At 35.4% G+C, this 14,843-nt stretch overlaps 1 protein-coding gene across 1 annotated transcript; it reads right to left on the bottom strand.

Annotated features, from left to right (window-relative positions):
• Positions 1–6,142: 6,142 nt before the first annotated feature.
• LOC129313179 (ribosome biogenesis protein bms1) lies at positions 6,143–14,492 on the bottom strand. Its single transcript, XM_054956146.1, has 18 exons — positions 14,233–14,492; positions 13,987–14,133; positions 13,801–13,891; positions 13,523–13,641; positions 13,166–13,356; positions 12,830–13,040; positions 12,049–12,289; positions 11,386–11,765; positions 11,063–11,126; positions 10,626–10,822; positions 10,072–10,424; positions 9,606–9,702; positions 9,320–9,538; positions 8,303–8,542; positions 7,877–8,086; positions 7,441–7,707; positions 7,109–7,312; positions 6,143–6,935 (listed from the first exon to the last, which is right to left on the bottom strand). The coding sequence occupies exons 1-18, from the start codon at positions 14,365–14,367 to the stop codon at positions 6,777–6,779; spliced, it is 3,525 nt and encodes a 1,174-aa protein (XP_054812121.1). The 5' UTR covers positions 14,368–14,492; the 3' UTR covers positions 6,143–6,776.
• Positions 14,493–14,843: the final 351 nt, after the last annotated feature.

The following is a 14,843-nucleotide window of genomic DNA, read 5'->3' as shown; positions in this document are numbered from 1 at the left end:
CACTATCACCATAATGCTTGATCAATAGTAAATCTACAAGATTAAACTGTTAATCATCAATCCACACTAATTATCCCATTTTTAACACAATTTTAGGCACCCATTATACCTAAAATCTTAATTTAAACCCGTTAATTCTCCCAACATACTCTATTAATTTTATGTAACACCTAACCATATAAAAAAAACTCTAAATCTTTACTTACATTACTCTGAAACGCTCAATTTTCACTTAGGGTTCGTCCAAACCCTAGTCAAAAACTTTAAATCACTATATAATCCATAAATTTAGATTTTGAGGCTTGATTTAACTCCTTAAGATGTTAACTAAGGCAATGAGTTCGGTCATTACCTAAGAAAAATGAAATCACAGCCCCACATTACTCCAAACCTCAGAAAATTTGCATAAAGTGAGACGAAGAGATGTAGGAAGCTTACCAAAAACAAATCTTGCTCTAAATGCTTCTAGATTGCTCTAAGAGTCAAGCCCTAGCAATCCCAGGTCACTATCCATCACTTTCTTGGGTTTACTCTTATCCCACTTCTAATTTTCAGTTTGATTCACAAAATTGATATGTGTAGATTTTGCACATGTACTATGCGTATATTATAACACAATTTTAAGCACCCCTTATACCCAAAATCTTAATTTAAACCCATTAATTCCCCCAACATACTCTATTAATTCTATGTAACACCTAACCACACAAAAAAACTCCAAATCTTTACTTACATTATTCCGAAACCCTCAATTTTCACTTAGGGTTCGTTCAAACCCTAGTCAAAAACTTCAAATCACTATATAATCTATAAATTTAGGTTTAGAGGTTTGATTTAACTCCCAAAGTCGTTAACTAAGGCAATGAGTTTGGTCATTACCTAAGAAAAATGAAATCACAACTCCACATTACACCAAACCTCAAAAAATTTACATAAAGTGAGAGGAATGTAGGAAACTTACCCAAAGACAAATCTTGCTCCAAATGCTTCTAGATTACTCCAAGAGTCGAGCCCTAACAATCCCAGGTCACTGTCCATCACTTTCTTAGGTTTACTCTTATCCCACTTCTAATTTTCAGTCTGATTTGCAAACTGATAAGTGCAGATTTTACACATGCACCACAGTGCATGGCATAAAGAGTTTCACACAGGTTTTGAACCTCTCTCCATGCCACAACTCTCTCAAACTTTGACCTAGTCCTCTTCTAAGGCTGTCTAATAATTCAAAAACTTCATTAGTCTCTAAAAAACATCCTTAATTAGTAATTCACCTAATTTGACTAAAATGGCCTTCTAAACATTGAAAATTCCTAGAATTGAAATATAAGATGTTATAATTAAGGGGTAATAAGTAGGGAAAATTTTACTAAAGATCTTTTGACCATACATATTAAAAAAGAAGACCCAAAAAATGAATGCAAGGCAGGGGCACTAATTTAAGATTAAATTCCATAGCTAAATGACAATATTGCCCTTCCTTGAAAGAAAAAAGACAGACATAGATCAAGAAAATGGATGACGCATGTAGTGAAGCTAAAGATCACAAAAACCTCCATTGTTAAAGATGAATCTCTCCAAGGTTTGAACTAAGGCATTTAAAGATCAAGGAGACCTCTATCTACGGAGACGAATCTCTCTAAGACTTAAACTAAAGGATCAACTCTTATATATAATTAATTGCAAGCAAGGATTATTCATCACAATTATAAATCTTAAAATACAAAAAATATAAATAGGGATTCAAATCTCTCTAGGACTTGAACTAGGGCATCTGAAGATCAGTAACACCTCTATCACCAAAGTTCCTACACAAGAATCATTTGATAAAAGAAGAATCATGGGTAACATGTGAAAAACTGGATAGAGAAAACATGCATGTCATATCAATATGTCTTTGATATATCGGTATGTCTTTATCAACCTTTGTCATATCGGTATGTTGTTTTGATACCGATAGGATTTCATATTTAAATGACTTATTCGTCACCTTAGTGTGTGTCATTAATTATCTTATGATAGTTCTTAATTTCCTTGCCACACTTGTTTGTTACAACATTGATTAAAAGAATTTCAAGTAAAACATATCAATAAAACATGCTAATACTAATAGAATTTTATGGCTGAATGACTTGTTCGTCACCTCAGTGTGTGTAGTTAATTACCTTACAACAATTGTTAATTTCCCTACCGTACTTGTTTATTACAACATTGAGTTAAAAGAATTCCAAATGTTGGTTTTGTATTGGTAGAACATGCTTATATCGGTAGGATTTTATGTTTGAATGACTTGTTTGTCACCTCATTATGTGTGGTTAATTACCCTATAACAATTGTTAATTTTCTCAACGCGCTTGTTTTTTACAACATTGATTACTAAAAATTTTCCAAGTATTGATTTAATGTTTAAATGAATTATTTGTTATCCTATTATATGGCATTCATTACCCTACTGCATGTTGTTAATTCTCTACCTCACTTGTTTTTACTAGCATCTATGGCAAAGGAATTGAAAAAGAGGTAACGGTATGTAACACATATATCGATAAGAAGCACATATACTGGTATGAATCTTCGATAAGCACAAAGGAGTAGCTAAAAAGGAGATACCAATATGTAACACATATGTCGATAAGAATGACATATAGGAGTATCAAATGCTCAACTGAACATCTTCTACATCTAGACTAAGGGAAGAACAACGTCAACTAAAAGAAGCTATGAGGTCAAAGGTAGCTCCAGTCCAACTGGTGACTCAATCAAGGGAGATTATTGGGTAAGAACTCTGATGATGGAGATGTTGCTGATTTTCAAACTTAAAAGTTTGATAAGCTTAAGTGTGTCGTCTGTGCTTATCAAAGATGTGTGTGATGATGGTTGAGATGAGAATTTTCTTAAGTGAAATTTTCCTACTTGGTCAAGGGAGATTCTATTGGTTCAGATCTTCAGACTTGAATGATAGAGGTGTCATTAATCTTCTACATGTTTACAAGACGTGTGCATCATGGTTGAGCTAACGGACATTTTTTTCTATTTTTTTCTTTTTACAATGAGCGGCAATATTGTCATTTGACTATTAAATTTAATATCAAATCAATGCCTTTATCTTGCAGTGACATGTCAGTATTTTTGAGTCTTCTTTTTTAATAAGTATGGTTAGATGGTCCCGAGCAAAATCTTCCTTAATAAGTATCATCCCTTGGAGGACACTTTATAGCAGACACATATGGCTTGGATGGATTCCTCTAATTTATGTACTACCCATGATTTTCAAGGTGGTGTTTGATGCGCTGATTAACTTGCCAAAACTACTCATAAGGGGATTTTGATGTTCAAGTCATTCCTACGGTTCCCATTGATTATTTTAATGCTTTTATTTCTGACTTTCCTACCACCATCGTAATTTTTAAATAGTTTAAAAATCAGATCAAATGATAAATAAAAAAAATTAGCAGGTTATGGCTTGCATGATTTAGCCGATTAGACCAATATTCAAATTGGTGAGATAATAATTAAATAAAAAGTAATATATTAACAAATATTATTAAAAATATTGAATAACCTATATTTTAAATCCCTTTTATTAATTTTAATTTTGAAAAATAATCATCCTATAATTATTATATAAATATTAATTCAATTCTCTCTCTTTAAAGTTAATAAATATTATATAAAAAACTTTATTTCCTTTTAAAGTTGATTGTCTTCGAATGTTTATTAGATATTTAGTAAAAAAAAATCAGTTTACCAAAAAAAATCAAGAGCTTAATTAATTAACAATTTATTTATTTAAACCCATCACAGACGCTTTTATTTTCTAAAATGACAATCACACAGGATCCGACTTCCAGCTCTCCACTCCCCAAGATTCTCACATTCCTGGTAATTTTACAGTTTACGCCTTCCTAGAACAATTTTTTTTCCAACTTTCAAGGCTTCAACTTTTCTTACGAAGTTTAGAACTTAAACCATCAGTCTCTCTAGAATGTATCCCTTTCTCATATATAAAATTTCTAAGTTTTGCATTTCCGTTGACAGGCAAGCAACCTTCATTTTTATTTTTCAAGATCTCTACTTCCAGTGCTCTTTTGTTTAGGTTTATGATGTTTTTCTTTTTATTGTTCAAGATCTCTACTTCTAGTGCTCTTTTATGGAGGTTCTTCTTCTTCTTTGGTTTGCTCTAGTCTTGACACAGATTTGATGTTCATCTCTCCTTTCTCAGATCTGGTTAAAAGAGTGAAGGGTTATTTTTGCCCAAATACATCTAGCTTCCAGACCCATTTGACCTGCTATAGAACAGCTCTGAATTTCGAGTTTCATCTGGTTCGCGCAAAACTACCCAATCCAATTCGAGTCAACTGTATAGAGATCCCAAAACATTGAACCAAGTTGCTTTCTAGTCCTACTCATGGTTAGACCAGTCCAACAACCCAAGTTAATCCAATCATAAAAACGCTAGTTTTTTGTTCCTTTTTCTTTCGAAAAATCACTCCTAAGTCCCTTGTGAGGATTCTAATTACCGAGAGATCCCATGCACAAAATATGGCTAAATTCCAAATCCATTATTTTAAATATAGTTTATGTTAATTTAATAAAATATTCTTGTATCACCTTTTTTAATTAAAAATAAGCTCCTCGTCATTGGAGCTCTAGTCGACCACCACTTGCTGGAGCTCTACATAGTTCCTATCATAAGCGGGTTGGTCACCGGAGCACCCACCGATGACCAAAGCTCTTGCACCGATTAAGAAATAATTTTAGGAAAGGTGGTCTTAAGAGGATTAGAATCCAAGACCACATGTTCCCAAAAGAAATGTGAAACTATTGGGCGATTGAAACCTTTAATCATATGTGCAAAAAATATTATATACATATATATTAAGCTTGGGGAGACAATGTTAATGAAATAGAATTTAGTAGTTAATGATGCTTAAGTTATGTGTTATTTGCCCACGGTGACTTATCAATGGAGAATATGCACTTCAATAGTTAATGATGTATAAGGTACTTGTCATTTGTATAGGTGATTGGTCAATGAAAGACATGTACAATTAGTAATTAATGATGTTTAACACACTTCTTGTTTACGTAAGCTGACTTGTTAATGGATAATATGCATCTTCAATAATCAATGATGTATAAGATATTTATTATTCACACAAGATGACTTGTTAATAAAAAATATACCCAATTAGTAATCAATGATGTTTAAGGTAGTTGTTATTCACCCTGAGTGACTTATCAAAAGAGAACATGCACATTTAATAATTAATGATGCATAAGTCCACTTGCATGAATAATAAGTACCTTATAATTATTAACTGTTAAAGGTGCATATTTTTCATTAACAAGTCACCCTATGTGAATAATAAGTATCTTAACATTGACTACTAATTATGCATATTTTTCATTAACAAGCCACCTTGCACATATAAGAAGTACCTCCTACATTATTGACTATCAAAAGTACATATTCTCCTGTGACAAGTCATTATGTATGAATAATAAGTATCTTAAACATCATTTACTATTAATTGTACATATTTTTCATTAACAAGTCACCATGCATAAATAACAAATACTTTATACATTATAACTGCTAAAGATACATATTCTTTATTGACATGCCACCCCGCATAAATTTCAAGTACCTTAAACATTATCAACTACTAATTGTATATGTTTTTTATTGACAAATCACTTTGTGTGAATAACAAATACCATAAGCATCACTCATTACTAGATTATATTTCACTAACATTGTCTACCAAAATTTAATATATATACACACACATAATATTTTCCACATCTATAATAAAATATTTTAATAGCCTAGAAACTCACTTTTTTTTTTTTTTGAAAACATGTGATCTTGAGTTCTAACCCTCCCAAAGCCACGATCCCCAAAATTATTTCTTAGTCACGGCCAGTGATGGGGACTACCTCAGAGAACTCACGGTGAGGAACTGTTTTTAATAAAAAAATATACAAGAATATTTTAATAATTTAACATAAAACATTTAAAATAACAGATTGGGCACTTAAATATATTTTTAACATTTCATGAGACTTATCAGTATCTTTTACCATTTTGATGGTACCTTAAATCCATCAAATCTCAGACGAACTAATACTCATCGAGGAATGCGACCCCAGACAACAAGGAGTCGAGAAATTCAACATACCACTGATCGCTAATCGCTAATTTTAAAAGGGGAACAAATAAAAAGGCGCTAATCAGCTCCTAATTTCGGCCACCAACCCTCTCCAACAGAACATAGCGTCATTGGTTAACCGGTGGAGTATTCTTGGAATTCTCCTATAGTACAAGAACAAGCAGCAGAGATGTCTAATAACAAGGAAAATATATTTCTATGCCATCCTCACTACGACGATGCCAAGGTCCAATAATATTTCTATGCTAACAAGTTCAACGGCTGTCTGCAAGTAGCTCAGAATATAAAATATTTGTGATGCGCCATGCAGCTGCCACCAAAAATACATGCCACGCAACGGATTCAAAGCCCATTCAACACTTGCATGGCACCATCAGCTTCACTGTTTTCCACAGACCTCATTCACAAGCTTTTTTCCATAGACCAATTACTGCCCGTAATTCGGGCATCAGCACCAACAGATTGCCCCAAACGTGACTGTAACATAAATTTGAAGGTCCAGCCCCTTCATTTTCTTTTCTCCCCTTTCTCCATAGGATGGCTCCACCTCATCAAACCTTTTTAGCCTCCACAAGACATCTGCAACATTGTGAAGTCATAAACTCAGACCTCTGCTCTCCGGATTTTCTTCAGTTTTTCTTGCTCACGATATCTCTCTCGCCTTTCCTCTCTTCGGCGTTTTATCAGCAACTGCTCATCTTTTGCTCTCTCAGCTTCATGTTCTTTCCTCCTCTCCTCTTCCTTAAGCTTCCGCTTTTTCAACTGCCAAAGGCCCACATAAGATGTAGGATGAAGACATGAGCAATGTAATTCAAGTTGGAACCACTACAATATAGTGTAATAAGGTAAAAAGAGAGCTGACAACTCTAGAGCGTCTTGGACAGAGATGCAACTGACGAATGTCAAGAGAGTGGCAAAATGGTCAACACGCTAACCTTTTCATTTCTAATTAATTGGAGCTGTTGCACAAGGGCATGAACTTTACGCTCATGAGTATCCCAAACAACAGCCCTTCTCTCAGCAAGTGACCACCGCTTCCGGCTAGGCATATCTTTAGGCTTTGACGCAAAAGGAAGTGATTCCTGTAAAGACTTGGGAATCACCAACGGATTGAACTTCCGCGGCTTTCTTTCAATTTTCTGGCAAAGAAAATAGAGAAGGGGGGGGAGCAGAGAGCCAATTATAAGTAAACATAAGACACAAAACAGGGAAGGAAGAAGGAAAATCTGTGGGTCAGGCTTATTTTCTGCATGGAACCAGATCATACCTTGTAAAGTGAATCTTTATTTACAGGTACAGGAAGATTGAAATTCTTTCTCAATTCAGCAACTGTTTTCATTCCCCGCCAGGTCTGCTCACGAGGCTGCAATGCTGTTGTTAAGGGATTAAAAAACTGAGGAACTTCAACTTGAGACCACGCACGCAAGAAAACAATGTCACTCATCAAAATTTTGTCCTCGAAAGTGCAACGAGCAATTCCTTCTTTGGGTTGGCCTCCATTCTTTGACTGCTTATGGATATCTTCTTTTGCAGCCTGCCAGATTAAAATCTCAGCATAAACAGATGGCAAATAATTTATATAATCCTTGCATCCTCTCTACATCCCCATCCACATAAACAATCCCATCCTAAAAATCCAACCAAAACTAATAGGACAAAATATTATACGAGAGATAAAGCTGTAAAAGTTACAAAATACGAACCTTCTTGACCTGCCCCCTGATCCCACTAACTGTTCTTATAGCTGCACCTTCAAACCGAGCTACTTCAAGATCTGAAGTGAACATGTCCTTGATAAGAGCTGTCTTCTTGAATATCTTACAAGGGTAACCAACCAACTTTATTTTCTTCACTATCCTTGCTGCATGATTAAACTCAAGTACAACAGCAGTTGCCGTAATCCTAAATGATTCCTGATAAATCAATTGGAGTCTCACTGAGCAAAAATTATTGCATAAATCAACCCAAGATAAAAAAAAAAAAAGAAAATACAAGACTAACATCCCTATGGGAGAAAAGAAAACAAAAATGAAGAAATTCACGTTTATTCTGCTAACATCATTTGATAGAAGTTAACCCAATGAAAGTCAGTGCAAGATCCACGGACCCAATAGAGTTTCAAATTTAACCTGATTGTTGGATAAATTCTGAACAGCAACTATCCCAGTGTTTGGAGGGGCAAGAGGGCCCCAAAACATAGCCAAGCAATGCATATGTTCTGGGGTGTATTTAAGCATACGGTGCCTCCCATTACAATCCTCAATAGCATAAACCGGGGTTGTCTGGTAACGCCTCCATCCAACAGAAACAATTATAGGATCTCTAGTCTTGAGAACTTTCTTGTGCCATCTATGCCGCTTGAACCTAGCCTGCACAAAAGAGTTTTAACGAATCAATTTTTGGATGAGAAAAGGAAAGGAGGAATCACAGGTAGAGTTTAAAAGATATGAAAGTTTCAATAAACATTTCAGAACTGATCATTATTAAGTAACAACCTGTTTTTACAGTCAAATTTTTATCTTCCCACACATATAAGAAGCCACCATGTGTCCTTCTTTCACGCACACAAATATGCAATGTCATCATCCATAAAAATACAAGTTGTATTTGCATCAAAAGAAAGTCCAGTCTCAAGCATCCTTATTCCTCAGTGTGTTAAAAAAACCTAAGTGAAGTTCCCTGAGGTCTTCACTACCAGATTTTCAAATAAAACCATATCATGTGGGCGTATTTTACAGCTTAGATAGCACCATATTAGTAAACACTTCAGCAAAAAATTATCCACATAAAACTGCACCGAAGTTTCCCCCATATTATATGCACCAAACACAAATTAATTACAAGTCATTGTAGTTCTCTCCTAAATTCCTGCAAAATGTTCTGTAATCCTATCTGTAATGCTAACCACTTTGTTTGATTCTACATATTTTTTCATGTAATTTCTATCCTAATTATTAGACATATCTATCTCAGCCAATAATTTTTTACACAAAGAATTTCAACACTTGTCTCCCACAAAATTTAGTAATATTTCAGTTTCCAGCAAGCTACTGCATTATCATTAAACTATTTGACAAGTCCCAGCAAACCACTTCTATCAGGGTGGTAACACAAGTATGGAGCTGCCAAAAACAAATTCCAATGACCTGCATGTATCCGACATTTTCCTCTGCAAGACCAATCCCTCCTACTAATATTGGGTGGTAAGGATCAAAGCATTCAACCATCTCATAAGGGGCATCATGAACCTCCAATCTAAGGTAACTTCCAGTTTGAAAGCCTTCTATCTCTAATCTTGTAGCCTCGTCAAGATCGTTGAGTTCAGCTATATTCATCTGTTTCTGTAGTTCAATTTCTTCCTTCAACTGAAAAACCAAGAATGAGCGTCTGTTCTTCAAGATTATAACATTAAATCACAGCAAAGAAATTTACCTTGTCAAAGTAGCTACTTTCACTAGCTTGACCATGATGAAACTTGGCCCCATTTTTATCGCTAGCTTCTTCCTCAGATGATCCAAAGCTATCATACGTAGATCAAAATTAAGGTCACAAATAGAAGCCATAACGCACTTGCTTTAGCACCATCCAAAGAAAAAGTAGCAGGAGCCAGAACCCTTAACCCACGAATTTTCTTTAACTGACTATCAAGCGGCAACTTTATAATGATTCACCAACCAATATTTTATCAAATTGGAGAACTTGACACAATTAATCTCTTGGGGGTGCATCCTTTTATCTATTCTTAATGATAATTTTTAAAACAATAGAACTGAATTGTGGGATAAGACAAACACATACATAATGAAACAAGTGTCTTTCTTTCTCAATTTTTTTCTACTTTTCGCAGGGAGCTAAGAAGATAGTCCTTCCTATTAAAACATAAACAGAGAAAGGATATTGAGCATCAAATTTTGCACGGAGAGCAAGTTTCTTGAGCCTCCGCTCTTCAGCTTCCAAGTCCTCTCCCTTCTGTACTATTTCAGCAACTTCACTACCTCTCTGATGACTCTCATACTTCTTTCCGGCTTCTAAATCTTCAAAGTCACCATAGACAGCATCAAATTCATCTCCAGTGGTAGCATCAGACAACTGGTTTCTAAGTGCAGCTTTTGACCAGTCACCAGTAACAAAACGATCACGGATTTGCTCAAAATCTTTGCCTTCCCAGCATTTAACATCCACAAACTTTGCAGTCTTGGAACAGTCCTCAGTGTTGACATTTTCACCATCTGGTCCCTCTCTCATTTTTTGCTATAAATTTAAAAAAGATTATAAAAGCAAGCACAAAAAGCTTCTTAGTTTATAATTCAAAAAAAAAAAAAAAGAAGGCAGACATTCTAAAGGGCAACAGATTAATTTTATCCATCTAAATGCCATAAAAATAGGCATTAGTTCTGTTTCTCAAACAAATGAGCACGTTGTAGAACTAGTGGGAGGTAGCAAATTACCAACCTTCTTAACTTCTTCTTTAGGTTTAAAAAATTCATCTTCACTTTCTTCATCCTCACTACTGTCATCCTCTTTCTTCATATCAGTTGAATTAACAGTAGACTTCCCATACACAAATTGCATCAGGCTAGGAGTTTGCCGAGAGAGAGTTCTTTCGGCCAACAACTCTTTCCACTTAGCAACATCTCCCACGCCATCTTCTAAGAAGGATATTGAAGAAAAAATCAGGAGTAGGGTAAAGTCACAACTGAAGACTCGTCAAATTTTATGACCAACACGGGAGATATTGGAATAAAAACTATATGAAGATCCTCCTAATATCCTTCCAAACTGAACTTTTGCCTACCAAATCTACTGCCTATTAGCAGAACAACCCCACAATTGTACAATCAAAAAGGTCATAAGGATACAAATCTTAACAATGAAATGAAAAACTGTACCATCTGCATCATCATCATCATCATCATCATTGGTTCTCTTCTGAAAATTCTGAGTCAGATGACTCTGCACCATTACTCACAGCTCCATCCTCTTCATCTGAATCCTATAAATGATGTCATTTTGGGCTGGTTAGCATTCTCATGGCAATATCCAAAATGAGATAGCATGTGAAAACAAAAAATTAAAATTTTCATATAATGAATTTGTGGATTTAAGTAAAGATTGCAATGACCAGCCAGCATGCTATTCTGCTACCAGCAAGAATATGTTGAGGTCCACAGAATGGCGTTCTGTTCAACAAAAATAACAACCTTCAGCCTACCTTCAAATCATTTTCATCAACATCACTTCCAAACACTGCTCTTCTCCTTAGTCTTCCACCATGAAATTCAACACATTCTTTTAAGTGATCTCTGGTCGCAGCTTTACTAGCTCTTGTGTCACTATCTTCATCAGATCCACTAGTTTCACTGTCTGTGATGGCATTGAGTGGAATGGCTTCATCTTGATCAGATTCTGAACCATTCGTATCCATTTTATTATTTTCTACATTTCTACCTTGTGCATTATGTAGTGCTTCAGATGACACATTTGACTTTTGGCTAAAAAGATTGATAGAGCTGTTCTCTAGTTTTTCGTTGATTGAGTATTTGGTATTCTGAAGTGATCTCACCAAAACCTCCCCTACATCTCTGTCATTTCCTGCTAAAATAGTGAAAAACACAATATTTTATTACAAAAATAAAAAATTGGGACGAACTGGGACAATAAAAAAAAAACCAATGCATAATATATTACCTAACCAGCACATGTAGCTGGTATAGATCATATTCAATGAAGATAACAGGTTAAGAAGTAATAGCCCCATGCCAAGACAACAAAATATACAAGAAACTAGAAATTAAATGAACCATCAAGTGACCATAATATATTCTCATCAACAAGACAAAAATGCATGATAAGGGGGAAAACGAGATGTAGAAACCTTTGCCAGCCATGGCTGAGTTTTCATCATCAACTTTTGAAAACTGGACAAAGTGATCATTAATATTTATGTACACAGCATCTTTGTCATATAGAAGATCCCCAAGGCCAGACATGGGAGCGTAGAATAACTTCTCCCTATCTCGCAGTCCCTTCTTCTTTGCAGCAGATGGTAGAGGACAAGGATCAGGTAACAAAGTGATGCCAGCTAAACAATGATCACCCACTCCTGCTATGTGCACCTGATTTCCAAAATATATGTTAAGAGTACCAGTAATGAGGCACATAAACAGAAGCAATGCAAGTGCCACTGGATCATCAATTTGATATATCAAACATTCAAACTAAGCAAGACAGTAAAAAGTTCATTGCATGCTTTGACCCATCTTTAAGCCAAACACCACAACCAGGTTCCCTCAGTCTAGAATGCCTTACAATTTTCTGAGAACAAAGAGATTTGGGAAAGAGCAGACACTGAAAGCAATTTTTTTTTTTTTTTGGGAACCCCATATATGAGCCAGATGCCACAACTTGGTGTTTTTGACATTAAACTTAACCATTTCAGGGGGGAAAAAAACACATTATTTAAAGATCAACTTGGGCAAATGAAGGAATACATTTGTAGCAAAACATGCAACGTGAGCAAACTAATACACAATCAATGGTTAAAAATGCATAAAAGGGATGAGGAGGAAAACAATGGTCCATGTATGGCATTAAAGGGAAACATGATGCTTTTGGTTTTAAAACAGTACATAAAAATTTAGCAGAACGAAATGAACCTTAGTTCCCGTTTTCAAATTACACCCTCTCAAATAACCATAAAGTGTGACTTTTCTGTCACATTTCTTATTTTCTAGCACTCTTTCAGGAGGAGTGATATCTTCAAACCGATCCACCAAAATGTAAGGGTGGGAAGTTCGCCAAGATAGAGGATGAAACTTCATAACAGAAATAAAGCGGGCAAGATTGTGCACTTCACGCTTTGGATACCTGCTCAATTAAAAAGAGAGATTTTAAAAATCGAAATCATACCTAACATTTGCAATCATTACTAACGTCTGTGAAAAAACAGAAACTGTATGATCAGTAAAGGAGAATGTTGCTAAGATGCTTACTTTCCATGAATAAGACCAGATAAATAAAACAGTTTAGCTCCATCATATATTTCAGTCCAGAAACGGTGTTTAAGACGTTGCTTGGTTTTCTTCAACTTTTTAGCATCCTTGAATTTATCAAGATGAGTCAGAACACCCATGACCTTTGGGAACCCATGAACTTGTAATATGTTAAGGAATTCAAAGGTTTCCTGCAGTTGAAGGGAATAAAAGGGTCAGGACATTTAGAAATGCTATTTGTATGACACGCCAGATTTATCTCAATTGCATTTTCATACTGTAGTGACACATAATGACTGAAAGAGATTGATACAATATGTTGCAGTATACAACTCAATAAACACTCCAAGAACTCACCACTTCAAAACCATAACTCCCATCTATGAGAAGCAATGCTAGATCTGCAAATTTTGCAGCATCTATCATGCCATTGATATCATTTGGGCATTCCACAAACTGCAGTCGCCTCTGCTTTCCTGATATATTTGATCAAACAATTATTTATCAGAGCCAAGCGATTTTCCACCAAATTACAGAAATAGTCTATTGCATTTGCATTTGGTAGTGCGAGCCGTATGCCAGTAATATGGCTAAGTAAATATGCGCGGACTACGGCTAGGTAAATATGCCCAAACCTGATACAATGGTTATCGGACCTCGAACATCTGGCAAATTATGCTTCGTATAATGTTTTACCAAAGACTTTATTAAGAGTGACTTCCCAGCCTAAAAGCAAACGAGTTTGAGGCAACAAAAAGGAAAACGGTGGCAAATCAGTATATGATCACAGGTAGGGAAAGTAACACATGGATAGTACATACCTTCGGAGGGCCCTGCACCACAACGACATAAGGTGCTGGCTCCCCATAAGACCGGTCAATAATCGGAACATGAAGACGACGCTGCTCTTTTTCGACGGCACGGGATTGTAATCTTTTGGCTTTCGCGGAAGACGCAAAAGAAAATGCCTAACATAAATTACCGTCCATCATTAAGTATAAGGCAGATTGCAGTTTCTTCTTGTACGAACGAACACGGAGAACCCAAAATAAAAGCATGAAGAATACCTTGGGATTTTGTTTGCGATTGTCAGCGGCAGCTTCTTGCTTCTTCTTCTTCTTCTTATCCGATTTGACCTTCTTTGCACCAGACTGACGAGACCTGTGAGGCTTATGTGATTGATCAGCATCGTTCACAGCCATAATTCAGCTCGATCAGTGCCCTGTTTTTGCAGCCCTGAAACAGTGTTTGTTTGCTAGGGTTCTTGGGGTTTATGGGCAGCTTAACGGCGGGGGTGGGGATTGGCGGTAATGCCTGATTTCTTGAATGGCGGTTTTACTCCTAAGCGCTCTCTTTTTAACAAAATACCTAGCATTGCCTGCCCCAGGAGCATTCAGTTATCAATTAGTAAATGTAAATGTCATTTCTTGAAAATTGATATCAAAGCTTTTTATTAATTTATTCAATAATTTAAAATTAGTTGCACTTCACCTCTTAATTTTAATTACGCGTTTACAACAAATAATAATATATGCATGTAATGGTACTTAAATATTGGAAAAACAATACGCTATATATCATTTATAGCTTTGGAATACATAAAATGTCTAATCTCCCAAATTTTTAAAAACTTCTCTATACACAATTGGTTATTGTACATGAATTACTATTTTCATTA

Source organism: Prosopis cineraria, unplaced genomic scaffold, assembly GCF_029017545.1.
Source record: "Prosopis cineraria cultivar Desert tree isolate PC_DT_omini unplaced genomic scaffold, ASM2901754v1 PC6, whole genome shotgun sequence".
NCBI lineage: Eukaryota > Viridiplantae > Streptophyta > Magnoliopsida > Fabales > Fabaceae > Prosopis > Prosopis cineraria.
Note: the sequence above shows the minus strand (reverse complement) of the source record. Positions and strands in the feature narration are given on the sequence as shown.

What these genes read in the sequence shown, in the direction of transcription:
- LOC129313179 (XM_054956146.1), bottom strand. Translation starts at nt 14,367, where the DNA reads ATGGCTGTGAACGATGCTGATCAATCACATAAGCCTCACAGGTCTCGT. An exon ending in ATCGCAAACAAAATCCCAAG is followed by an intron (nt 14,134 to 14,232) that starts GTATTCTTCATG and finishes AATTTATGTTAG; the next exon opens with GCATTTTCTTTTGCGTCTTC. An exon ending in TCAGGGGGCAGGTCAAGAAG is followed by an intron (nt 7,708 to 7,876) that starts GTTCGTATTTTG and finishes TTAATCTGGCAG; the next exon opens with GCTGCAAAAGAAGATATCCA.